We start from the raw sequence: 25,628 nt of genomic DNA, 5'->3' as shown, positions 1-25,628 counted from the left end.
GCCGTTCGAATGTTCGTACACGATAAATAAAATACGTATAAATTGTTGCTTCCAGAAACAAATACGATTTCTTATTTCTCGCGAACGAATTTTAAGTAATTCGTTCGCGAGAAATTCAAACGTACTCGTACATGGATTCGATAAAAAAGAAATACGTTACGTCAATCGACCAATCAAGTCGCTACTGCGCAGTTTACGGTACACAGACTTCCGGATCTTGGAAACTGCGCTTTAAGTGTGAGATTACAAAATCATTCAAATGGTACACAGCTGAAAATAATTCGTTTATAAACTGCTGATTCCGAAGACGTTCCACGAGGTACGCATAACTCTGTATCTTTATCGCTGCTAGTGGGACGAAGGTATCAAGACAAATTCTATCTTCTCGGTAGTCATTCTTACGAGAAACAGAACCAAAGTGTAATCCTCTCTTCCGCCGAAATTCAGTGAACAACGAACCAAAAATACCACGCAGTGCACGAATAAACTGTCAGAGTGTTCAGACGTCTCGAGGAAGCTTGAAAATATCGGACTGTGGTTGCTGCTCGTTACGTAAGAAAAACTGTGAAAAATGATTAATTTCGAAATACTGGTTAGCACGTTAGGGATCGTTTCAACGTTCTAATCTCGAGACGTGGTTGTTTCCCATCGTTCGAAATAGAACGGGCCGACATTCATTTGTATTTTCATTGTTCCCGTGTGTTCGATTGCCTCGTCGAAAAGAAGAAACGTGAGGAACGCGAACAGGTTTGGATCGAGGTACTGTCCGATGATCGAATCTACCGCCGCTCTACTTCGGTGCAAAGTAGATCTCTCAGATGTCGTTGGGGTCAGGCAGAGGCTGAAGACACGAGAGTTTCTAGGCGCTATACGTAATCGCGTGTCCACGCACGGTGAACGCTAGCACTCGTTTGCTAGACGGCCGGCTAGCAAAACGAGTCGATTTCTCCTGGTGCGCGATATCGCGGTGGGAACGGTGGAGGAGAGACGTTGCTCGTCGAGGGACCGTAGGGCATACATCGTCGAGGGCCAAGGGCAACGGAACGGAACGGGTGTCCCTGGTGAATCTGAAACGACGGCGAACGGAGCGGCGACGACGGCGGCGGCGGCATTGTCCTGCTTGTTTTGTTGTCTCGCGTGAAACGCACAGGTGGAACAGAGAAGAAGCTATATCGCGTTTGTCGAGGGAACCGAGAGAGGAGTGACGGAGGCGAGCGAGAGACGGTGTGTGTACGACTAGAGAAGAGGACTGGTTATTCCGTCGTGTGGAGGAACGCGCTGGCATAGGTGTACATACCCGTAAAAGAAGACAACTCGAGGAAACGGCGGAGGAGATCGTAAAAGGTAGAAAGAAGGAAAGAAGAGAGAAAAGAAGACAGATATATACATATATATATATATACATATATATATATACATATATATATATATATATATATATATACACACACAGGAGTGACGGAGAAAGAAACGGAGAGAGAGAGAGAGAAAGATAGAGAAAGAGAAAGAGAGGAACGGTTTTGTGTTCAGGCAAGAGAGAACAGGCTCGCGCGAGAAACAGAAACGACAGGAACGGGACAGGTCGGGTCGGGTCGTGTCGACTCGGGTCGAGACGGCCGGGTTGGGTCGGTTTACGTTGGGGAAGGATAGGACGGGACAATACGGGTCGGGTCAGGTCAGGTAGGGTCGGGCCGGGCCGGGTCGGGACGGGACGGGACGGATTGGACTTTGACAGAACGGGACGAGACGGAACAGATCGGGACAAGACGGGTCGGGTCAGGTCGGGTCGGGCCGGGGCGGGACGGGACGGGTCGGGTCGGGTCGGGGTGGAACGGGACAGGACACCGCGGGATAGATAGAACAGACAGAAAGGTAGAGGGAGAGAGAGACAGAGAGAGAAGAAGAAGAAAGGTGGGAGAGAAAGAGAAAGAGAAAGAGACGGAAATAAAGAGAAGAAACGAAAGGTAGCCCAGTGGTAGAACAGGACACGAGGGAGAGAGGAGAGAAGACAGGCACGCGAGGTAACCGCGTTAGATCAGCGAGAGCTGCGTGATCCAAAATGGCGCTGAACCAGGACGTGGACCAGTTGTCGAAGAGCAATCTCGTGGTGAGGATGGATCAGAACTCCGAGTCAGATCTCCAGGCGTTGTTCGACAGCGTCCTGAAGCCGGAAGCGTCGAAGCGTCCGCTTCAAGTGCCGTTGCGCATGCGCAATCTGCCGGATTCCTTCTTCAATCCGCCGTCGACGGGCAGCAAGAGCCCCTCGATCTCGCATTCCCGGGAGAATTCGGCGGATTCTGCTTTCGGTACGGCGGTCGGTGCCGGCGGCGCGGGGGCCGGCGGGAACGGCGCCGGGAGCGATACACAGGGGACCGGGCCGGCCTCCGGGCAACCTGCAAGCGGAAACGGCGCCGGTACCGGGACAAACGCCGCAGGTGCAGCCGCGGCTGCGGTCGCGGCAGCCGCCGCCGCTGGCCTCACCGTCGCTCATCCTCGCGCCCACAGCAGCCCAGCCTCGCTTCAGCAGACGTACGCGTCCGCTCAGCAGGCGCCTCAGCACGCGCCCCAGCCGCACGCGCGTCACCATCATCACCAGAAGCAACGCAGCTACGACGTCATCAGCACGGTCGACGACCTGGGTCCCCTGCCGCACGGATGGGAACAGGCGCGCACCCCCGAGGGACAGATCTACTTCCTCAAGTGAGTCTTTCTTCTTCGACACCTTCTTCTTCTTCGTCTTCTTCTTCTTCTTCTTAGTCTTCTTCTTCTTCTTCTTCTTCTTCTTCTTCTTCTTCTTCTTCTTCTTCTTCTTCTTCTTCTCACCCTTTTCGCCTTTTTACCTTCTTCTTACCTTCACAGCGTTCCTGTTCTTGGCGTTGCTCTTGCCGTTGCTCTTGCTTTCGCTTTCTAACCACCTTCCCTCGGATTCTCTGCCTACGCGTGACCTCTTAATCGCGGAGGCACAATCATCTCGACGGTCCGTTCCTCGGCTCGTCTCTCGCATCCTTCGTCTGTTTACCTAATCATTCCTGCGTTCGACTCTGCTCCGTACTTACCCGGGGAAAAGTCAGCTGCTTTAACGCTCGTTTTCGCGTACACGACCGACCTAGAGACCTGACCATCGTTCTGGCTATAGAGAATGAAAGAGAGAGAGAGAGAGAGAGAGGGGGTTTTGGGTCCGACGGTCTACGAGGGACACCGAGGTTCTAGAAAAGGGATACTTTGCCTAACGCCGCGTGAAGCACCCTTTTAAATCGGCCCTCCATTTAGACCAGTCTCGGTAACTTTCCGAATCCCGAAGACGGTCTCTGGGTCCAAGGACTTTAGCCGGTTCCGGACCTTCGGTAAAAGCTTCTTTCGGCGGTTACGCCGTGTCCCCCGTATCGTTACCTACGAGCATACCCTATCCGACCAACCAGAGCACAGGTAGCTTATCGTATCTGTGTCGGTAATATTCTTAATCTCAGGAAAGCAGGTGTGCTCGACCTCCTACGCTCTCGATTCATGATTAATCGCTACGGTCCCGACGAGTTCGAGAAGCAGTATCGGGACTGGTTCTGTTCGTTTATCGGAGAATCCACGACGCTCGTTACGACGTCGATCCGTTTTGGTCGTGCGTGCCTGTGTGTTGGGGTCCCACATACCTCAAGGCCGTCACCGTCTTTATCGCCGAGTCGGCTCACTCGTCTCGTCTCGACTCGTCTCATCTCGTCTCATCTCGTCTCGTCCCGTCTCGTCTCCTTACCTCTCCTGTCTTCTCTCGTCTCGTCCCTTCTCTACTCTACTCTATTCTGCTCTACTCTACTCTACTCTATTCTACTCCATTTTACTCTACTCCACTCCATTTTACTCTACTCTACTCCATTTTACTTTACTCTACTCTACTTTACTCTACTCCGCTCCATTTTATTCTACTCTACTCCATTTTACTTTACTCTACTCTACTTTACTCTACTCCGCTCCATTTTATTCTACTCTACTCCATTTTACTCTACTCTACTCTACTCCACTCCATTTTACTCTACTCTACTCCATTTTACTCTACTCTACTCCATTTTACTCTACTCTACTCTGCTCTACTGTACTCTATTTTACTCTACTCCTTTCTTCACTACTCTTCTCTACACTCCTCTCTTTTCTCTTCTCTTTTATCTCCTCTCCGTTTCTGTTCACAACCTCCTCCGTTTCTCGGTCGCGTTTGCCCCCACTTGTTCCCAGCCGAGGTATCGTTGGGTCCCCGCCGACCCTTATTCTCGCCTCTTTCTCCAGCGTTCGTTCCTCTCTCCTCGTCGATCTTCGGGACGCCTACTCGATACCACCGTCCACGTTCCTCCCTTCCCTCCCCGTGACCCTCTCCGCTCGTCTCCGCCGCTCGTCCAACCTGATCCACCTGCGCCGCGACTAGGATTCCCACGTGTCACCTGTCGTGGGAAACGCTCCCCGTGTGCTTTGTCGCCTCGCTCGCCTCCTTCCACCCACCTGTCTTTGACCCGACCGGGACCTTACCCACGGGGATGATTGCGCTGGACTTTAGGGCTCTTGCCCCTCGGTCTTCTTCGTTTTTTTTTTCTTATTCTCTTTTTTTGTCTTGCATGTTCCACCACCCTTCGAATATATTCGATTGGTTTCGGTGTTCAACCCTCGTTCGTCGTTACGGTTAATTTGTAATCCGTTCATCGGGAATGATGACTCGACCCGCCGCTCGTGTTCGACCCTCTGTTTCAGTCGGTTCTCGGTTTCATTCGTTTTAACGGATTCACGGCCCCCCCCCCCTGTAATTAGTCGCGTTTACTTTGATCGCGAGAATGTCGCGATTAGATTATGGATATCGTATTTTCGGGCCCTTGAGCTGAATTCTGGGATCCCCTTGGCTTATAGAACGGTCTTTTGTTAGTTTAATACAGTTACAAGTAAGTGGAGGAAACACGCTTTATTAATTCGTCATTGTTTTATTGTCTCTTATTTTCAGTAGTTAACACGAATTCTAGAAAACTCCGGATTTTACTTCGAAAACTGGAAAGTACCCTGCTGCTCCAATACTTCAGGTTGCTCTTCAGGGTTTGCGGATTGCCTCAGGCTCGTCGTTCGTGAGGACGCTTTATAGTTTCTTCTTCTTCCGATTGCGAATCCGTGTGGCTGATGTCACGTCAAGATATATTGCCGATAATCGATGCTTCCAGCGATAAAAAAAGCGTTGCCAGGGTAGCGCGGGTGGGGTCCCGGCATCGTTCATTCAGCTGTTTCGCAATTATTCATTGTATCGTCGCCGTAGGCCGCGTGTTTACGCATCGCTAACAACGACTCAAATGTATAATAGTTGATTCGATTACAAAAATTATCCTCTTCGATTGTCTATTGTTACTGATCTACAATTAAAGCTGAGTTGACAACAGTGAGTCCGTTTTAATAATTACAAATTCGACGTTGCAACCGTACGAGAAATTGCATCTTTATCATCAGTCTTAATGTGTAATCAGATTATAATTATATCTCGCCCAACTGTGAACGAAGAAGGCTCTAGTTCGCTCCGCTCTTTTCATTGTTCTTTGCATTTCTCTCTCTTTCTCTCTCTCTTTTTTTTTCTCTCTCTCTTTTTCTCCCTCTCTTTCTACCACTCTCTCTCTCTCTCTTTCTCTCTCTATCGCTCGCATTCTTCCTCGTCTCCCTTTGATTTGCGAACGTCCAGAAGAACAGTCCCACAGAGAAGACTGGAAAAAATTTGAAAAGCTTCGCTTCTTCTTTCATGGCGGGCTTACCTGATCCCCACAGTCTCCTCTGTGTTCCTCCATTTCGTTTTCACCTGCGAATCCCGCGGGTGTCGCGCCGGCTCCTACCTGCCGTTAAAAATCGTGAGAACCTGCGCGGGATCTGGCTCGGTTTTCGGGAATCCCAGGAACCCCGTTCCATCTTTCACCGAGAACGGCGCTTCGGGGTGTCTCACGGTCTTCGTTCCCAGTGAACTCCTTATTTCGTCAAATTCTCTAATGTAAAAATCGTTCGAGCGAAAGAATTCAGTTAACATAGATCTCGGTACACAGTTTAGTTTCGCATCTAATTCAGTTTTCCATGGAAAGATTCGCGAAGGGTTAAAGCGAAGGAATCATCGCAGCTAACTAGAAAGATCGAACTGCTACAGCATATGAAAAATCGTTGGGTATCCGTCGTCTAGAATCTATTCGAATAATATCGTTGGCCGCTCGTGACTCAGAGATCGGTATCCAAGCACCATTACCAGTTTTGCAAACATAGGTACTCGATGAAGTCGTTTTAGGGTTAATCGACCGATAGTCGCGATTAGTCTCGAGAGCCGTTCGCTCGATAAATCGCGACGCGTGCGTAATCCTCGATCCCCCGGCTAATCCCGTCGGCGAATGACGCGGCGATTCGCGGGAAACCCGTTATCGGGCGAATCGGCGGTTCGAGAACAATTCCTCGGAGGGAAATCGAGCGATTACGGCGGCGTCGCGTGTCGCGACGGCTCCGTTCCTCCCCGCGTTGCCGCCGCTTTCCTGCGCGGCGCCTCGCGATTTCTCCGTGGAACCCCGCCCGGCCGATAACACATCCTTGACCTTTCTCTAAACGACCGGGCCTCTATTAATTCGAATTTAATCGGTGCCTCGGGAACCGTCTGGCCGGGTCTTCCGGTTTCGGCGCGCACTTCGCGCTCGCCGGTTACGTAAACGCGTAATGGGAGGTACGTATCTTTCGATCTGCCGGCGTAAATTGAACGGCATAGAGGTTCGAGCTAATTTCCCAAGCGATTACCGAACCGTCGAACCTTCGTTGCGCGCACCTTCGAATTTCCCTGACGTGGTTTCCCCTGCGCGATCCTCGATACCGGCGATACGTCGCTCGTTCCAATGGCGAGCACTCCGCAGGAAATACTCGTGTTGCTCGAAAGATCGCTAGGTTCGTTTTCGAAGGATTAAATTTGCGACTCGATAGTACAATTCGAAGCTAATACTTTTCGAAACGGCTGGTGGAACTCTCGGTTCGCTCGAATTCTTTGGCTCGATAAGAATATCCGCTCGTAACATTCTAAGAGAACGTTGTCCACGGTTCTCCTTCTCGCATTCTGGCCATTCTTTCCCACGTCGGTGCAGGAAGTTTCGCGAAAACGTAAACGAAAGGGGCAGCCCCGTCTAACGATCGGCCGCTCGCGGCCTGCGTCTATCGACGCAGTTTATCGTGTTACACGTTCGCGGTCGCGATTAGTTTATAGCCTGTGTCTGCCCGCGGTGTGATCCAACGTAAATATTGTTCGATCGTTTTGCCCGGCGTGCAATTATCGTCTCCGAGGAGAAAACGCGAAAAACCGATAGGCTCCCCTACGGACGGGCCGGACTCGCGCGCGTTTCGAGGGTATCGACACCAGAACTATCGGCGGTTGAACCGACCGTCTTCGATCTCTCCATAGAAACTGCAATCTTTCTGTTTCGATCTCGCTATCGTCGGATCGGCTTCTTCGGCGATCCCCCGGAGCGGCTGTCCGCGGTTTTCCAGCGATCGCGAGAGAAGAAACCGGGAATCGATCGTTTCGACCGGTAATTCCAGCGTTGATCCGTCGCGAACAACTTTTCCACCGGTGGAAACCCGCGATTCGATCGCGGAACGGGTCTCGCCGTGAAATCGATGCGAATTCGCTTCGATCCGTGAACGCGACCGCCGCCGGAGGTTTCGTTAGGCCGAAAAGTTCCCTGAAGAACGGCGACCCGCCGCGTGTTTATTGCGTCTAATGAGTAATACGGGCGCGAGAGAGTTTCTCGGCGGCGAGGCTCGTTGTAAAAGAAGTGCAGCCAACCGCGAGAGCGCACGGTTGTGTTGTATTATGCGGTAATGACTGCAGTGTCTTCCCTCTCTCTCTTTCTCTTTCTCTCTCTCTCTCTCTCTCTCTCTCTCTCCGTCTTCCCTGTCTCTCTCTCTTTCTCTCCCTTGCGCTGCTTCTCTCTTCCTCTCTCTCCCCCTCGTGTCCCTCTCTTTCCGCGTTATCCCTCTTCCCGGCCGTTCGTCCAATTACCTCTGGCCGTCGTCTCCCCGAGGTTTTGGATCTTATCCAGAACCGGGACTTATTAGAATCTAATTTGCGTAATTGAAACGTGATTCGAGCCGCGAACAAACTGACTCTTTGAAATCCTTCTAGGAAGCGTCGCCGCTGCCCGTCCGCGTCCCGTCGAATCTATATTCTGCTCCGCGCGAACGCGGGACGAATGGAACCGGGGGACTAACAGCGATGTAGTTCCCCGAGAGTGTAACTTTCGTCGGGACAACATTCTTCCTTCGGAGACATTGTCTCTTCTCACCCGGTATCGTTGCATACACGGTGTCACCTTGTAACGTAGACGCGAACCGCCTCGCCTATTGTGTCCGCGGATAGACTCTAACGACGCACGATGCGGCCGTCTGCGGACGGAATCGTGAAATTCGAGAATTGCGTAACGAAAATTGAAGGTTACCGATGTGTTGCTAAGCAGTCCCTATACAGAATGATTTTCGTTTGAACGATCCAACTTTTGTGCGGATAAATTCCATTTCTCTATTCGTAGAACGTTAGAGTCGAACGCAGAGTATCCACTGTCATTGAGAAAACCTCATAATATCCCCATAATGTGAACAGAACATAATCACCGCATGTTCAGCACTATACCTTACAACCTTCTGTCTGAACCATTCGTTCCTATCACTCGTACTTGTCAAGTTACCGAGTTTCGTCCAGAAAACGGCCATTGGGCCGCACTGTGCGACGGTTCAAAGGTACAGGGTTATCCCTTTGGAAGAATGTCGCGAACATTTGATCTAATTACTCGAGCAGCAAGAAAACAGCGCGTCCTTTATTTCCATCGCTTAGACAATTGATAATTCAGCTTGATCTGCCGAATGTTTAGTATTCAAAGAATCTTCATCTGCGAAGGGGTGAAAGCGAGCACCGAAGCGACGGGTCTCGATCGTGCAACTACCGAGGTTCTACACCACTCTATTTCCCAAAGCCGAGTCCCAGCGTTTCGCTAGCACTGCAGTTAGCCGGGTCGAGTGACGCGGCGATAAAGTATCGCGGCGAAGCGTACGCTCGGAACTTTATTTTCTCGAAGTTCGGCCAGTAATCCCGAAGCTCGCTTGACGCGCGCGAGCGAGCGCGAGAGCAACGGAGATACCCCGAAGATACTCGTCCGGTGGAAACGAGTGTCCTTGATCCAGAACACTAGCCGACGATACTTATCGTTCGTCGACTCCGATTTTCCCGAGCCGGACGGCTTTATCGCCTCGCCTGTTCTCTCGTATTATTTTTTCCTCTTCTCCGTCGATTTCTTCCTCTTCGCGTTGGTTCCGTCGCCTCCTCCTCCTCCTCCTCTTTTTCCCTTCGACCGCCGGTCTTCCTGCGCTGGCGCGTTACCTCGCCGTATAATGTTATACGTTAGTCCCGTTATCTAGGTTCACGTATCGTACACCTCGAGGAGGAGGCACAGCCGGAGCGCGAGCGTGCTCCGACGAAACGCGAAGCGGTTTCGCGAACCAGCACGCTCCTCTCTCGCCTCCTCTTTTTCCTTCTTTTCGTTCGCGTCTCATCGGCTCGGACGGGTAAACAGCAGCGCGCGCCTCGGCTTCTACTCTCGCGCCGCGCCGGGACGCTCGTCTATCCTAAAGCCGCGTTTGCACGCGGGAATCGCGGGTGGATACCGCGGAGATACCGTTTCCGCCGCGATTTTCCTTTCGCCGATCGAAACCGGAGAACGCTGTGCTCCCCGGCTCGCGGGTTGCTCCGCGGGATATCCATTTATTCGTTCGACTCTCGAGTCACTCGAAAATTCTAATGATCAGACTGTTGCATAATAGGGTACTTCGATGGAGCGGTTTCCGTTTGGATCTAGAGTGCCTGGTTTCCGAGAGTCGATTTTTCAAGTATCAGAAGCTAATTGCGAGGAAGTTTTCCAAGGTGACAGGAACGACTCTGTTAGATTAACATTCGTGAGCGGCGTCGGGTAGAGGTATTCGGGTTAGCGCTGAGAAATATCGTTTGATCCCATCGCTAGCCGAGAGGCGCGCACTCGCGCTCAACGAAAGGTCTTGGCAGCGATAGGAGCACGTTTCGCCGCCAGGTGAACCACACGAGACACGACGAGCCAACGAGCGACGAGTCCAAGGTTTTCCGTCAACTGTATCGTTTGACGAAACATTAGTCACGAGCAGAGTCACATTTTATCCGTGGAATTCGCGGTGCCCGCCGCCGCCGCCGCCGCCGCCGCCGCCGTCGCGTCGTCCCTCGGCACGTCGCGAACGACTTTTTTGGCAGGCCGAATCGAACGATTTCCCTGGGACGGACGGACGTGCCTCGGGATTCCTGGAACGTCGGCGGGATTCGAAATCCGGATGCGAATCGAGCTGCTCGGAAATAGGTCCCGGATCAACGGGGATACATCCTAGGAAAAAGCTTCGTCACGCAACTCCATGCGGTTTTCAACCCTTTGCAGTAGAAACTTTTTCGTTAGAAATACTCCGACGAGACACTGACGATATTTTCTGAAAGCAACTTCAAAGAGAAATCGTACAGACGTTGAAGAACACAGCTAGTCTCAATATTTTAATCTTTCGTAGGAAAGACGTACCATTTCGAGGTGCTTTTGTTCCAATATTGCTAATGACATCAATAGTCTAGTTGCATCAGGTATGCTAGGTTCTTTTGAAATATATCACCCTATACGAAATGACTAATAAACAAAGTTAGCGCATATGTCCTCGTAAAACGGACAAAAACAGGTTTCTTCGCTCAAGATTTCATCGAATCTTTAGGTGATACAATATCTTCTCTATCGAGGGCAAAGGGTTAACCGGTAGCTCGCCAAATAATTTCATTCGACATCGATCCGACGGCAATTGTTCCGAAACGATTCGGAAGCTGCGGTCGCAGGTGACCGCCGCCGCAGTCGCGTCAACGAATATTTCCGTACCGGACCGGCTGTTCGACCGCCGTTCCCCGAAACCTCGAACAACGAGCCTTCTTTCCCTGAAAACTCGAGCGGCGTGTTTACCTCCGCGACGAGGCGACGTTCGTCGCGATCGCGGCAGCACCGTTCGAGCAGGAAAAAGATTCTCGAGACGCATGAGTAATCGAACCTTCGCAGATCTTCCGTCCGTTGCTCAACGCTTCCTGTTTCCCATCGTGAGTAATCGGAACCGTCCGCGAAATTCATGCGAACCGCGTTACGCGACCGCCGGCCGTATCCGGTTCGATTCCTCCGTCGAGATCGCTTAGCCTCGTTTACCTTCGCTTCGCTTTTCCGATCGGAATTCCGGACCGAGACGTGCGTACCTTTGACAACGGCGGTTTTGCTCCATTTATTTTTTCCGCCGGAGGTGCGCAGGCTGCCCGTTCGAGTGCCCGACGAGTGTCTTTAGTACTCTAAGCCGCTCTCGACGCACAAAGATTGCCTTGCAACTCGTCGCGGCGCAAAAAACGCCGCCGAAGGTCTGGCGGGCAGGCCTAGCGACGTGAAAAAGGTCAGAGACCAGCGACATTGTAGCAGCGTTAATTAAAACGAATCGATTCTCTTCGGGAAGTCGGCGCGCGGGGGAACACCTAACCGAAGAAGCGGCCGTTGCTCGTCGACGGGAGAAAAAGTGCTCGAGGACGTAGGGAAAAGGGAAGGCTGCGCGCGAGAGAGGCTGATAGAGCGCGTGTAGTTCGACGGTATCGAGCGGTTCACTCGTAAATTCATCTCGAGGACGTTTAGTATGCGTTTTCGAATGCAGTGAAAGTGGCGAGCGCGCGGCGACATCGGCATCCTGTTACGTTCAGGGTCAGATCGGCGAACGGCCGACGTTTTCCTCTATTTTCTCCGTCTCGTCTAGCGTCCCCTCGGTTCCTTCCCTCGGAACTTGGACAATCGCTAAGCCGAATCGCAGATTCGCCCCGCGTCGCGAGCGGGATCAACGATAACACCGGCGAACGATCATGCGGAGGAGCGAGGAGCCGCGCGAACGTTCGCGTCCTCCGCGGAGGAACGAACGCCTCTCGATAAACGGAAAGGTGGTCGCGATAAACAGCGGCCGCGTGACGCGCGGAGAGTTGGAAACGCGAGAGATAAACGGCGCACGGCAGACTTTATTTTACCGGCGCGTCACGTTCCATCCGAGCCGCGCTAGAAAGATCCGCGAGCGCGTTATCTGGTGACGAGCGATCGCCGAGAAAACCGTGTCGCGGCTCGGTCAGCCGGATTAATCCTTGGCGATACCTGTCGTCCGCGGTTACGAACGTCGGAGCCTTGGAATCGAACGAGTACGGTGATGCCTCCGTCGACGTTTCGGATACGTTCTTCAAAATATTCCGTTCTCAGTCCCTTGCCGTGCAATAATCTATGAGTTTCATGGCGAAGATGTCAAACGGAATTTAGCCAATACGATTATCACTCTGTTCCCTAGATTTCAAATGAGATATTTTGCTATCAATCGTTACACGTTAGAACCGTGGATGTAGGATACGTCCAGAGATTTCCCAATTTTTCTAATGAATTATTAACGTCGATTATCGGTCGCAGTTGAGAAAGAAATTGTACAAGCCATTTTTCGATGGCGAGAACCGCGTTACGTTCGGCGACGGAATGTCCTCTACGCGTCGCGCGTTTAAAATTCGAGAAAGAACCGCGTTACATCGAATCGGCGTTAATTGAGGTAGCGCCGAACGGGGTCTCGGCGTGTTACAATGTGTCTGCCGGCGAGAATCGGTGTTCTTACCTCGCCGCGAGGCTAAAGACCCCGGACACACCTGTACGGGCGCGAGACTTAGGCGACGGACGCGCCAGAATGCCGGATAGGAGGACGAATCTCCGGGAATACCTCGAACGTATCGAAAGTTCAAGGCAACCGCGAGTGTCCTCGACTCGCCTCGCCTCCGTTCGACGTTAGAATTAGCGATCGCCGGCCGCGGAGATTGCGCGCGGCTCGCTCGGGCCGATCACGAGCGGTTTTCCGCCGGGTCAGGCTCCGTTCCGATCCGCGGAAAACGCGATCGCGGGGGAGGACGAGATTTTTCTCGGTCCGCGTTTAGATGGATCCGTGGGACGAAGCGCGGAGAAACGGATTTCCGGGTACGAATCGGTCCGGTGGCGCCGAGTCGCGTTTAACTTCGAGTTTCGTGTCAACAATTCCGAGCAGCGGTTCCATAAATATCGTCTGTCGCATCTTTGATGTCGATACTCGCGCGCGTGCGACTGCCTACGTTTCCCCGGAATCGCTCGGATCGACGCCTCGCGGCCGCGGTCCTCGCTTTTCGATCGCTGAGAGACAATGGAAGGAAAGACACCGATCGACCGGCGATCCTACGATCGGATCTCATTGTCGTTGGGAAATCGAGGCGAGACTTCGACTCTATCGGAGAAGACAGAGAACTCTCGAGTTTTCTGGTTACGAGGGAAGCTTCTCGTGGATGTTTCACTGGCTACACGGCTGCTAGAGAAGTCACGATCGTTTGGGAGACCTTCGGAGTACCACGAAGAAAGGGACCGTGAATCTCGCGGTGTCTATGATCGAGATGAATCTCGGATCGTGGCGTTTAGCGGTGTTGATCGTGCGCCATTAAAAGATCGTGTTAACGGTACTCGACCGTTTCGGCGATAAAGTCGAGGGGCGCCGAGCCCGCTTGTCGTATCGAAGGAGAAGGGGAAGAAGACGACGGAGAAGAAGAAGAAGGAGGAGAAGAAGGAGAAGGAGATTGGTTTTTGGGGAGAGGAAAAGGGTGCCGAAGGGAGGCAACGAGAACGTTAGATACAACCACGAAGAAGAAGAAGAAGAAGAAGGAGTAGAAGAAGAAGAAGAAGAAGCAGAAGAAGAAGAAGAAGAAGACGACGATCGCGACGACGAAGACGACCACGACGACGGGAGAGAAGAGTAGGCAGGCGAAAGAGAGCGTCGGTGCGAGAGTGTCTATTTACGAGTTGTCCGGCGCCGTGATGTCCGGAGTAAAAATACATCGTAGTCCGTATGCCGTGCGCCACACAGAAACCCTCTTGTAATTCTCCAATGCTCTCGAGCTGCTGGCTGCCTGGTTGCCTCTCTTCTGTTCTGTTCGCTTGCCCGGTTGCCTGGCTGCCACTCTGGCTGCTCGCTCGCTTCCTTGGTTCCCTGTTTGCTTGCCTGTTTGCCTGTTCGCCTGTCTAGCTTCCTTACCTCTCCTCTTTTTCCTCCTTCCTTCCTTCCTTTCTTTCTTTCTTTCTTTCTTTCTGTCTTTCTTTCTCGCTTATTTCTTTCTTTCTTTCTTTCTTTCCTTTTCATTCTACCCTTGTCTCTCCGACTGCCCGTAGCATTCTACCAGCAGCCTCTGTACCTCTAAATGATTCGACTCCGACTCCGACTCTACTCCGACTCTGAGTCTGACTCCGACTCCGACTCCCTTGGAACGCGTCCAACAGCACCCGGAGAGCTCCCGCGACATGTAGCTTTTGGAACACACCGCCGCCGTTCTGTATTCCGCTCTGCTACCGATCACGCATCCTCGGAGGATAGATTTTCCGTTTCTTTCCCGGCTAGATCGGCGATCGGCGAACGAGCCTCGCAACCGCGGCCTTCTAAATAGACGAAGATTAACAGCCTCCGATAGGACATTCGTTCGTTCCGTATAAATCTACGGGAATTCTAATTTCCTCATTAACTTGCGCGGCTATTTGAATACCAGGTATTTAACCCTTGAACTGCCGGGCATAAGAGTGATACGTAATCCGTATAAAACTTGTAACAATAGATTATTCTCGGTTTCTTCAGATATTCGTTACAGTATTCGATCGATACTATTTATTTCCTACGCGATTTCGAATATTCGACGCTCTCGAGATACCAGCAGTTGCGAAACAATATCGAAACCGGTCGTTCCGACTGGTACGGCAGTTCTGGCGTTAATATCGCGCTCGTCGCGGCACGCGCGGAATATTAGCCTTCCAATTTCGGCGCAGCGCAAAACAAAGGTTGCTCATTACTGGGCTAGCTCTATCCGCGCTCCGATCCCGCGTCACTCGCAGTCTCCGTCGCTCGTTCCGCCTGTCTCTCGCTCTCTCCCGAGGATTTCCCCGCTCAGGCTCGTCCGCGAGACTGGAAAAGCTGTTCTCCTCGAGGCGAACGTCGATCGGGTATCGCTCGATCGGGCCCGGCCAGTTTTCTATTCGGACAAACGCGCCAGCCAACGATCGCGACCGATCGGCCAGCAACTATCCAGGCCTTCGAACTATCGTACACGCGTCGCGTATCACGGGAGATTTATTCGCCGGGGATCTTTGCGCGTTCGCGCCACGCGTGAATGTGCAGAACGCAAAGCAACCGACGGCCGTTCGGACGAAGATCGATGGCTTCTTTATTTCATCCTCGATCTAACGAACCGCCTCGATCGGCGAAACGAATTTCCTTTCGGAGTTTCTCATTCTTTCGGCCGATCGATCTTGGCGCTCGTTTCTTCGCTCGTAGATCCTCTCTAAGAACTACCCACTGGAACTACCGAAAATTTCCTATTTTACAATCATCGAAATTCTAAAGACGTTTCTCTGAGAAATTCTCGAACACGTGTTCCTACGGACACAATAGAACTACGAGCCTCAAGAACCCAATCTTCCGATTTTCATAAGGAACTATAAATAAGCCACTCGAATCGCTCTGTGGTTCTAGCGCCGATCCATCGGCTAAAGGTTCCATATGCTAAAAATCACGCGGAAGCGTCGTCGGCGTAAACATTCGTCCGCAGGCGGCAAAGTCATGGTTCGCCGTCGCGCGAAAACGTGCCGCTTCCGGTGGTCGATAAGCGTCGCTCGTCGAGCGACGAAAGCGGCGGTGGTCCCGTTCCGCCGCGGCTCCCCGGCCGTGGATCACGGGAAATCGCGGGCTTAGCGGGCTCGATCCGATCGGATGTAATGCTCTTAATGGCAGAAACTGCGTCAAACCGTCCTCCCCCGCCGCGGCGGCTGTGGCGGCGGCGGCGGTGGCGGCGGCGGCGGGTATTATTAAACCGCGTTAAGAAGATTTCGTTTCGGCCGCGCGGGGAACGCCGGGCACACACAACCGGGCACCGGCGATTTAGAGAAGTTGTTTGCGTCCTCGCCTCGATGACTTAATGCGTTTCGCTCAAGTCGTCCGTCGCGGAATACAGACGAGCCTCCGTTTTGCCAGAACACGTAACGCTGCCCGGAACTTCCGCGCGCCGTTCGATCTTCGGAACGAAACGAGCTTCCCGGAACACGGGAAGAAGGAATTAGCGAAATTACCGGTGCCGCGAGGAAACAGGCGAGACGAGGAGAGTCGTTCGTCGGGCTTTATCGGGAAATCTGTTCGGCGATTTATCGGTTTCCACCGGGGGAACAGGGATCATTGTTCACCGAACGAGGTATCGAATGTTTTCGACGTTCCCAGACGCTTCGTTTTCCCATACGATCGAGATCGTTCGACAGATGACGCGAGAACGAACCGGCACCGGAAGGCGGTTAAAAAACCGAGCGCGTATCGGTGTCGCGGCGCAATCTGTTCGGTCCCGTTCAGTCGGAAAATTTGGGAGCGCGTGGAGAGAGGGAGGGAGCGCGATTCGCGCGGCGAAGCGCATGTTCGTGGTTGTCTAAAATTTCGTCGGAGTCAGGCAAGGTGGCCGGTTCGCGTGGTATTCGTTTCACGAAGGTAAATAAGAGGCGGCCGTGGAGGGCCGTGCACGCTCGCCCGCTCGCTCCGGACCGGTGTAGTGTTTTCCACTTCCTCCCAGGCTGAAAAATGACACGCGAGTAAGGTAAATACGGTGCGGCAGGCCGGCGGGAAGGCGACGGGTACGCGCGCGACGACGGGCACGAGCACGAGGACGAAGACGGGGATCGGCAATCACAGCCATTAGCCGCTATTTTTGTCGGAGGGCCGAGAAACGCAGTGTTTTCGTGCAACTAAAGCCGTTTCGGCACTCGGAACGACTTCATCGTTGCGCCGGCTCGCGGAGCGGCGCGTCCTCGGGATCGGCGGCGGACAATAACGATCGACAGCGATTCATACCGCGATAAAGATCGGACTCGGATCTTATCGGAGGCAGAGATGAATCTTCCGATGTACCGAGAGAATGGAAAAATCAGTGGAAGACTCGATCCGACTCGAACGGCAGCGCGTTCGATCGAATCTCGAAGCGATTTTTCTATCTTCGCACACCCGAGGATTCTTCTCCGGCCTTCGATAACGTCTAAGCGGATGATTATCGCAGGATAAATCGGTTAGATCGTTACTACCCGTTTCAATCGGGTTTGTAATGTTAAATTTCCTTGCGCAACCGAATCTTCCCCTCTCTCTCTGTCTCTCTGAGTGAAACGAAACCGCTGTCGGAGCGATTTCCAGCGGCGCGTTTCGCTTCGGAACTTCGGAGCCCGGGTCGGCCCGTTCTCAACGATGCCCCGATATTTGCTCGTGCTCGCAGAAACGTGATATTAACGTGTCCCAGCGGTTTCTTTCCTCGAACGGCGTTAAAATACAAGACAGCGGCGCGCGTCCCCGGGTGCGCGCCGGTATCCCGCGGCTCTTTATTTCTCGAGCGGTTTCGAAACAAATCCTACGAACAAATAAATAAGACCGGCGGATATATACCGTTTCCCCGAAGGAACGAACGCGAGTAGGCGTCGTTCCGAATTATTCGCGGGAAACTTCTCGCCGGTGGGCTGGCCGTCCCGATACCGTGAAACCTCCTTTCGGGGCTCGCGTCTTTTCCCCGGCTCGAACCTCTCCCCCAGGAGACGCTCGAGCGGCTGCTCGCCGATAGCCGGCGATCAAAGACATTGTTGGGAACCCACGCGAGAGGCGAGCGGCCCGATAGAGTATTAATAACGCTATACATTTCGATAGTTTCCGCGTGCGGCATGAGTTGCGACGATAACATAAAGGCCGAGCTGCCTACTTTCCATTCCAGAAGGACTTAGAAACCAAGAATTACAACTATGACCATTGTTTCTTTCGCCGCGAAGTCCCCGCCTGCTTCTCTCCCGTGTCTCCGACTTGCGTATAGAGATTTTGGAATCCCAACGGCGTGGATCGCGATTCAAACGCCACCGTTTCGTCTGGAATATTCATTAATCAACCGGCCAATTAGAAAGTCGGAAGTAAGCTGCTCCGAATCGTGTTTTTAAGATGTTCAAAGCCAGTTATCGCGATTTAGACTTGAACGGCGACCTACATCGCGCGTCTTCTTTACGTAAACTTTTCCCTCGAGTAGGCGAAAGCCCTATCCTCGAGAATCCTCGAGTAAGCTCGAACAGCTGGCCCTAGGTCGTTTGAATCCCCGTTTCGCTTTCTTTCGTTTATCCAGGGAAGTTTCTCGAAGTTTCGAGGATTCCTTGGAAACGGGACGATTCGGGCCCATCGGCGGGCCTTTTTTAGCCTCGGTTGGGGTCACGGCGTCGAGAAGAGCACGCTGTCGAGCCGTGTAAGCCCGAAATCTCGAAGGCGAGAGATAGGTTTTATTCGAGGGTCGTCCGTGGCTCGCGCACACCGCTTAGTCGGCCGCGCTGTTACTCGTTCGCGTCGTCGTCTTTTGAATGGGACTAATTTTAGAATGCGCCTACTATATGTGGATAACTGTATACGCGGCCGTGGCGTATTCAGTTTCTGCACGACGGGGCCCGCCACGCTGTACGCACGTCGCAAAATAGCGCGCGCACGTCTGAACCGCGTTATAATTTTATGTTTCCAGCCACCTGACGCGGACCACGACATGGGAGGACCCGCGGAAAACAGCGGCCGCCGCGAACGTGGCGGCCGTCGCCGCCGCCGTCGACAACGGGAAATCGTCGAGCGCCGCCACCAACTCCCTGGGACCGTTGCCCGAGGGATGGGAGCAGGCCCGCACCCCCGAAGGAGAGATCTACTTCATTAATCATCAGACGCGCACCACATCCTGGTTCGACCCGAGAATTCGTGAGCATCCGATGTTTTCGACATCCCCGTTAGATACATTGTTAGAGATTCAAATTCACCGGCAGCGGCGAGACTCCTTTTGCTCGGGAACACTCAGACTTTTAGTTTGCGTTGTATATTAACCCTTCGTGGACGAATATTCTTTAAAGCACACGAATCTTGCGACGCGTGAAGGTGAATTGTACATCGAATGATTAACCCTTTGCGGTCGAGAGGTGACAGAGTCATCGCTAGATGTTTCTAGTGCAAAACTTTCGACTGGCTTAAGGGAAAAGGAAACTATACATTGATCTTTTGGTATTCCAGTAATTCAATCAGTCCTTTGCGACTTAGTATTAAATATGAACATTTCAATGTCGACATCCGTCCGCAAAGGGTTAATCGCAGCGACTAAGGTCGCCGGACGCGAACTCCAAGAGGTCAGCAGTGAAATGCAGTGGATTTTGAGTTTGAATGAGTTATTTGGAGTTTACATAGATTATCATTCACTCGTAATCGTACGTCCCTATCATTAAATTACGTCGTATAACGCGTTACAATCGCACGCTGTGAATGTCTGTAATGTATCGATGACATTCGAGTTGCTTCGGAAGTTCTAACAGAGGATTCTCGGTTTCAGCGACCCATCTTCAGAGAGCTCCCACTTCCGGTGCCATGCTGCCGCAGAACTGGCTCCAACAGCAACCCGCAGGTGGTGGTATACAGAGCAATCAAACGTTGCAAGTGTGTCAACAGAAGCTTCGTCTCCAGTCGCTACAAATGGAACGCGAACGTTTGAAGCAACGGCAACAAGAGATCATGCGTCAGGTTGGTGGATCTTGTTCGTTCGATTTTGTCAATGATTTCGTCCTCGTTGGTAAGGTCGATCGCAGATGATTGTGACGATGGGATCGCCGTTGGGTTTTGTTTTGCAGCAAGAACTGATGCTGCGACAGAGCACCACCGACGCTGCCATGGATCCGTTTTTGTCCGGCATTAACGAGCAACACGCGCGTCAGGAGAGCGCGGACAGCGGCCTGGGTCTTGGTTCCGCGTATTCCCTCCCCCACACGCCGGAAGACTTCCTCGCGAACATTGATGACAATATGGATGGTACAAGCGGTGAGATATCCTCGCAGGTGTAGAACTATATCGTAAAGAAAGCGCTGGTCGAAAGACAACGGTTGTTTTTCCATCAGTATATCAACTATGGCCCCGTAACGGTGCCCATGCTAAAGGACGTTGTTCGTTTTTGCAGATGGCGGCGCACCCATGGAGACACCAGACCTTTCTACTCTGAGCGATAACATCGACTCGACCGACGATCTTGTCCCGTCGTTACAGGTGCTTATTAAAATCGACTAACTGTACACGCCGATATATTACGCCGGCCCGCGCGAATTTTACGTTGCTTTTTCTTTCTCCTTCTCCCGTTTCGTTTGCAGTTGAGCGAGGACTTCAGTAGCGATATTTTGGACGACGTGCAGTCGCTCATCAATCCCAACACGACGAAACCCGAAAACGTGTTGACGTGGCTGTAGTGCGCGGAGGCGGGGATTTGTCTATGACAGGCAAGCGATTTATGAAATCGACTCGACGCGAACAACATAAGAAAAAGGAACAAAAAAGAAAAAACACGAGAACATAAGAAAATTGCAATTTCAATACGTCTAAACCTGAACGGAAGGATTCTGGGGGATCGTACCAGCGAAACAACGACTATTCCATGCGAATGAAAGATTAACAAAAAAAGAATAGAGAGAAACAGAAGAAACAAGAAGGAAAAGAAACAAAACGAGAGAGAAACGCACGTGAACCGGGGGGAAACGATTCTAAACCGTTTTAACGTATGTGGTGGAGCCTTAATTGCAACGCGCTCTGTGCTCAACGTGTGTACACGGAGAAGACGTGTGTACGGAGGAACATCCGCAGGGTGTCCCAGAAATATTGACGCCGCGATTCGTCGAATCGTGCTTCTTATTAGGTTCCAGATCCGGTAAAAATGGTAAAGGTACGAAGCCTTGATTTATCTAGTGTTCATGGCAAGCTTGTTGAGTCTTCCCGAAGAGAGATCGTTGAGAATTTTTTTGAGCAGGCCGCAATTACCGCCGAGGCTTCGTTTCGAACAAATCAAGTTTTTGTTACCATTTCTACCTCTCGTGTTACGTAGAATAATGTGTAGTTGGAATCGAATAAGGAGATATGATTTCATTTCTGTTTTCTTTTCTTTTTTTTTCTTTTTTTTTCTTCTTTTCTTCTTTTCTTTTTACATAATAGAACTTCGATGGTTTTTGGGACATCGTGTACATGTAAATGAACATATATATTCGAGTCTTTCTCTTTCTCTCTTACCGTTAGGGTATGCTTGAACGTTCGTGTGTGTTTGTATGCGTGTATGAGTGGCATTTCTCCCCGAACATTTTGTATATAAGTTTGTATTTCTACATTGAAGCACTGTACGAGAGAGGAAGAGCGAGAGAGAGGACTGAATATTTTGATAATAATATTTAAAATACGCGCCGACGCTCGGTCGTTGATAAGTGGAGAGAAGCGCGCGGTGGAACGAGAGGAAAGCTGGATACACTTCCCGAATAGTACGAGTAGACAAGTTAAAGAAAAAAAAAAGAAACGAATTGTTGTTTAATTATATTTATATATGAAAGTTGATTTACAAACGGGAATCTGATATCATGACATATCAGATCGTAACGATCATAGATCTCGCGTGTGATTTAAATTTAAACGGGAAAGAAGGAAAATGAGTGACGGCATACCTGATGTGTTCACGGGATTACGATCGTGAAATGAAACGCAAAATAAGTGCAATTATCTACGGAAACATGATCCGTTTATAAGAAGTGGAGGTGGGAGTGGATGAGCAGATAAAAATGAAGGTAGAGGTAGAAGAGAAGGAAGTGGAGGAGGAGATAGGGACGAAGAAAATGGAGAATAAGGAGAAGGAGGAGGAGGAAGAGGAGGAAAAAGAGGAGGAGGAGGAGGAGGAGGAGGAGGAGGATAGAGAGAAAGAGAATAGAAAAAGGGTATGATGTTTGATGAACGATATTTTACTCGATATCCGTCGAATCATATAGCGCGGTGATCTTTGTACGATGTTTACGAAAGCAACGGCGAGCAACGTCTAAAAGTATCGAAGCATTTTTAACGCACGGACACTTGTCTATACTTTGAAGTTGGCATACGGAGCAAATCGTGTTACGTGTATGATTCAGATTCGAAACAGATTTCTTCGAATCGCGTGTCCAAAGTATATATATGCATATACAATACATATACACTGCAATCGAGTGTCGATAATGCTCAGACTATTTTACAAGCGACATATGCTTAAAAACGAAGTGCCTTTTTCTTTGCAATCGATTTATAAACGACGATATTATATATTATTATTGAATCGTCAAATCTTTCAAAGCAATAACCGTCCATACGAGATGTTTACGTGAACACGTGAAGTAATTGTTAAAATAAGCAAACACCGTTTTTTAAGACCCTTTTTAAATACTTCGAAGAGGGGGAAAACACAAAATGAATATATATATTTTTTTTATATATAAAGTCTATACTTGTTACGAATTGCAGTTATATTGGTATTTTGAAAACACTGTTAGATTGTAAAATTCTCTTACGTTTTATACTACATACAGTTATATAATGGAGATTACAAAAGGAGAGTATATGATATTTATAGATTATCTTTAAATATCTTTAGCCTGTAAGGGAACTTTTTTTTTTTCTCTCGCGTTGTTCGTTTCGCTACCCCCTCGCGGCCGGGGATGCGAGAGGGGGCGGCCGGGAACGTAACCGCGGATCGAAGAAGAGAAAAAAAAACAATGAAAGAAGAAAAGAGGCCGTTAAAACTTGTACTTGTTCTGTTTCTCGTGAAACAACGCGTAGAGTAAATGGTTCTAATTACCGAACAATCAAAGCGACTCGGTAGAAGAAAAGAAACACGGGGACAACGCGCGTACGCATATTATATTTTTAGTTACATGGCAGCTTAAGTGTACACATACGTCGTAAAATGTAAAAAAAAGAGAAATGTGAGAGGAGGAGAAGAAAAAAAAACGGAGGTTGACGTAACTTCGTCCGTTTGGTTCCGAAACGAAGCAAAAAAGAACAAAAAAAGAAGTATATAGGCCGAGATAACGATTGATAAAGCAGTGCCTAGTGATAACGATCGCGCGATCACGAATGTTTTATCCATCTGATTCTATATCCACGGTTTTCAAGGTTTCTTTTTCCGTCTGAGGAGAGAAAGGAGGAGGGATAGATGATTTTATTTTTCTCAATGATCTAAGCATTATCTTGTTGAAGTTTATTTGTTGATCCGTCGAACATTGATTGTTATTGATTCGTCGTAGTTACGTCTGCCACCATATGGGGCCGTTCATCGAAGATTTATTAATTATGTAATTTCGTTGAGTAAATGGAGAACGTAGAAGTATAGGTATACATATATATATATAGATGTATATATCTATACCTATGTACACATATATACACGCATATATGTATATAGGTGTACGTATATAATAACATATAATCGATGAACTGCTAAAGGCGCTCTCCCACCTTTTCCAGCAACGAGGAAAAGCCCCGGAGATGCGGAGTCACAACTTTCGTTTACTAGTTATTCGCACACGCTCGGTACGAGAAACTTTTCTGTTGGAACGTTAAGCCGTGCGAGTAGCGAGCGTTCGACCTCTTTCTTTTTATTTTTTAACGAAACAATGGAAAAGAACAACCGATCATGTAATATTCATTCGATATTTTGTGTTACTATCTGTATTACTAGACTGAAAAACTTGGAAAGCGATCGCTGTAATTTGTTAACACACACACACACACACACGCGCCAACACGAAAACACGGTAGACACCTGACTCGTTTACTTTTACCAAACGTGAACCGTAAATTCACGTTCGAGTCAGAGATATATATATATATATATTTTTACGATATCGTCACAAACCGAGCGAACGCGTTAACGCGAACATCGTCTATCGAACGGCGCAGCGTCGGTATTTCTTTCTGATAATTGTTATTACCGCATAGGACGATTAATTTCTATAGTATTAAATAGTATTGTAACGACGGGGAGTCGAAGAGATGTTATCAAAATAACGAATAAGGAACCGAGACAACGCTCTCGCGCGAGCGACCGGTATGCTCGCGTTAACGCGTCACCTGTTTTAAACGCGTACGAAGCGTTCATGTTTTCACCGATGAAAGCGACAAATTTTATTCTTCTTTAATGTTACCGTCGAGAGGCACAAAATCTTTTATTTTTTTTTCTTTTTTCTTTCTTTTTTCACCAGTTGTATCGGCGTCTACGATGTTTTCTGTTCGTCGTGTCTGATCGAACGATCCCATCCGCAGCTTGTACAACCGAAACCGATCCGTGAGAACCTACCGTCGATCAGAAACGGCTGATCGGCGCGTGCGTTCGCGTGAAAATCGACTCGATCATTTTCTGTTTAAACACACGACGCGATGGCTTCCAGGCATGTCAGGTCAGATACATTTAATGTATTATTTTAATTGCTAGTTAACGATTAATATTAATATTACCATACACCGTATCTTGCTTTTAGTCTAAACTTAATTTAGTTTTTACGTTCATTGGGGGATAGGGGGGGCGGGCGGGGAGGGGGAGCGTCGCGAAGAGGGAAAAAGCGTCCTCTCGCAAAAAGTGCCTTCAATTAACGCGGAGGAGTGATTCTTTTTTTGCGGAAGCGTCTGTTTAAAACAACCGATCGACGACACTATAGGAAGCAGTATCGATAATAAAGAAACGAGGAAAAGAACAAAAAAAAAAACAAACAAACAGAACACATGGAATTTGAAAAGAAAGCAACGAGAATCGTTGTCAGACTCCCCTTAGGTGACGCCAACCATAATATCTGAGATTATAACTACGAGAAGCAATTAGTTGTTTAATATCAGTATTTAAATATGCTCATTGGCAATAATTTGTGACGTACATTTTTATATCGGTAACAAGTGCCTTAGTAATAACGATAATGATAAATATATTGTTTACTTACGTACTGACAAGCGATGTCATTCCGTCTAATTTTCTTCGTTTCCTCGACGAACCATCGATCCATTCTGGTTGTTTCTTCATCTTCCCATCCCTCGCTGTTTAGACTGTCAACAGTTCCTTCGACTTCCCTCCAAGATATGCAAAATGCATGTCACCTGTTGATCCTCGAATCAAACGTAATCGAATGAACCAATTTTCATTCATGAAATCCTAACGCATAGTGCAGGAACTTGACAAGATATTTTCCTTCAGTTTCATTTGCCTCTAAAAGTGATTCATACTTAACGAAACGCAACTACGATGATGATTACCTAAAACGACGGCTATCCAGGTCACTCGGCGTCGGTCGAGAACGTGTTAAACATCCCTCGGTTGTTTACAGTTCACGCGTCGACGGTACAAGTTCCAGTCCACCTCGGAAAACAAAACTAAAAGACAAGGAAGGAATTTCGAGCGAAAGGTGGGCGGGTCGACGGCGCATCGGACCTAACGCTAACCTTTTTTCACGACGGACTCGGCTTTAGCATAAGCCACCCCTACCGAAGAAAGTCGGGAAAGGTCGTATTCTGATTTTCGAAGGGGTGCAGTTATTCTCGACGACGAAAGAAAGGGGGCAAGCAATTTCCCGAAGATATTTGCCTCGTAATACGCTCGAATCCCCTTGGCACGCAAACGCTTCATCCTTATTTTT

General features: G+C 49.8%; 1 protein-coding gene across 4 annotated transcripts; it reads left to right on the top strand.

Annotated features, from left to right (window-relative positions):
• The first annotated feature begins 240 nt into the window (after positions 1 to 240).
• On the top strand, positions 241 to 24,952 carry yki (Transcriptional coactivator yki). 4 transcript variants are annotated; one of them, XR_012999865.1, is made up of 7 exons: positions 241 to 2,700; positions 18,671 to 18,894; positions 19,514 to 19,701; positions 19,809 to 19,995; positions 20,132 to 20,217; positions 20,319 to 20,884; positions 21,326 to 24,952. XR_012999865.1 is itself a non-coding variant. In XM_076372828.1 (7 exons), exons 2-7 carry the CDS (start codon positions 2,060 to 2,062, stop codon positions 20,412 to 20,414), a joined length of 1,422 nt encoding a protein of 473 aa, XP_076228943.1. In that variant the 5' UTR covers positions 241 to 1,344; positions 1,454 to 2,059; the 3' UTR covers positions 20,415 to 24,952. The 4 variants fall into 4 exon arrangements, 3 of the variants coding, with proteins under 3 accessions (XP_076228943.1, XP_076228942.1, XP_076228944.1); XM_076372828.1 differs by having other exon boundaries at positions 241 to 1,344; positions 1,454 to 2,700; positions 20,319 to 24,952; XM_076372827.1 differs by having other exon boundaries at positions 20,319 to 24,952.
• Positions 24,953 to 25,628: the final 676 nt, after the last annotated feature.

The sequence above is a fragment of the Nomia melanderi genome, chromosome 12 (assembly GCF_051020985.1).
Source record: "Nomia melanderi isolate GNS246 chromosome 12, iyNomMela1, whole genome shotgun sequence".
Taxonomy (NCBI): domain Eukaryota; kingdom Metazoa; phylum Arthropoda; class Insecta; order Hymenoptera; family Halictidae; genus Nomia; species Nomia melanderi.
Note: the sequence above shows the minus strand (reverse complement) of the source record. Positions and strands in the feature narration are given on the sequence as shown.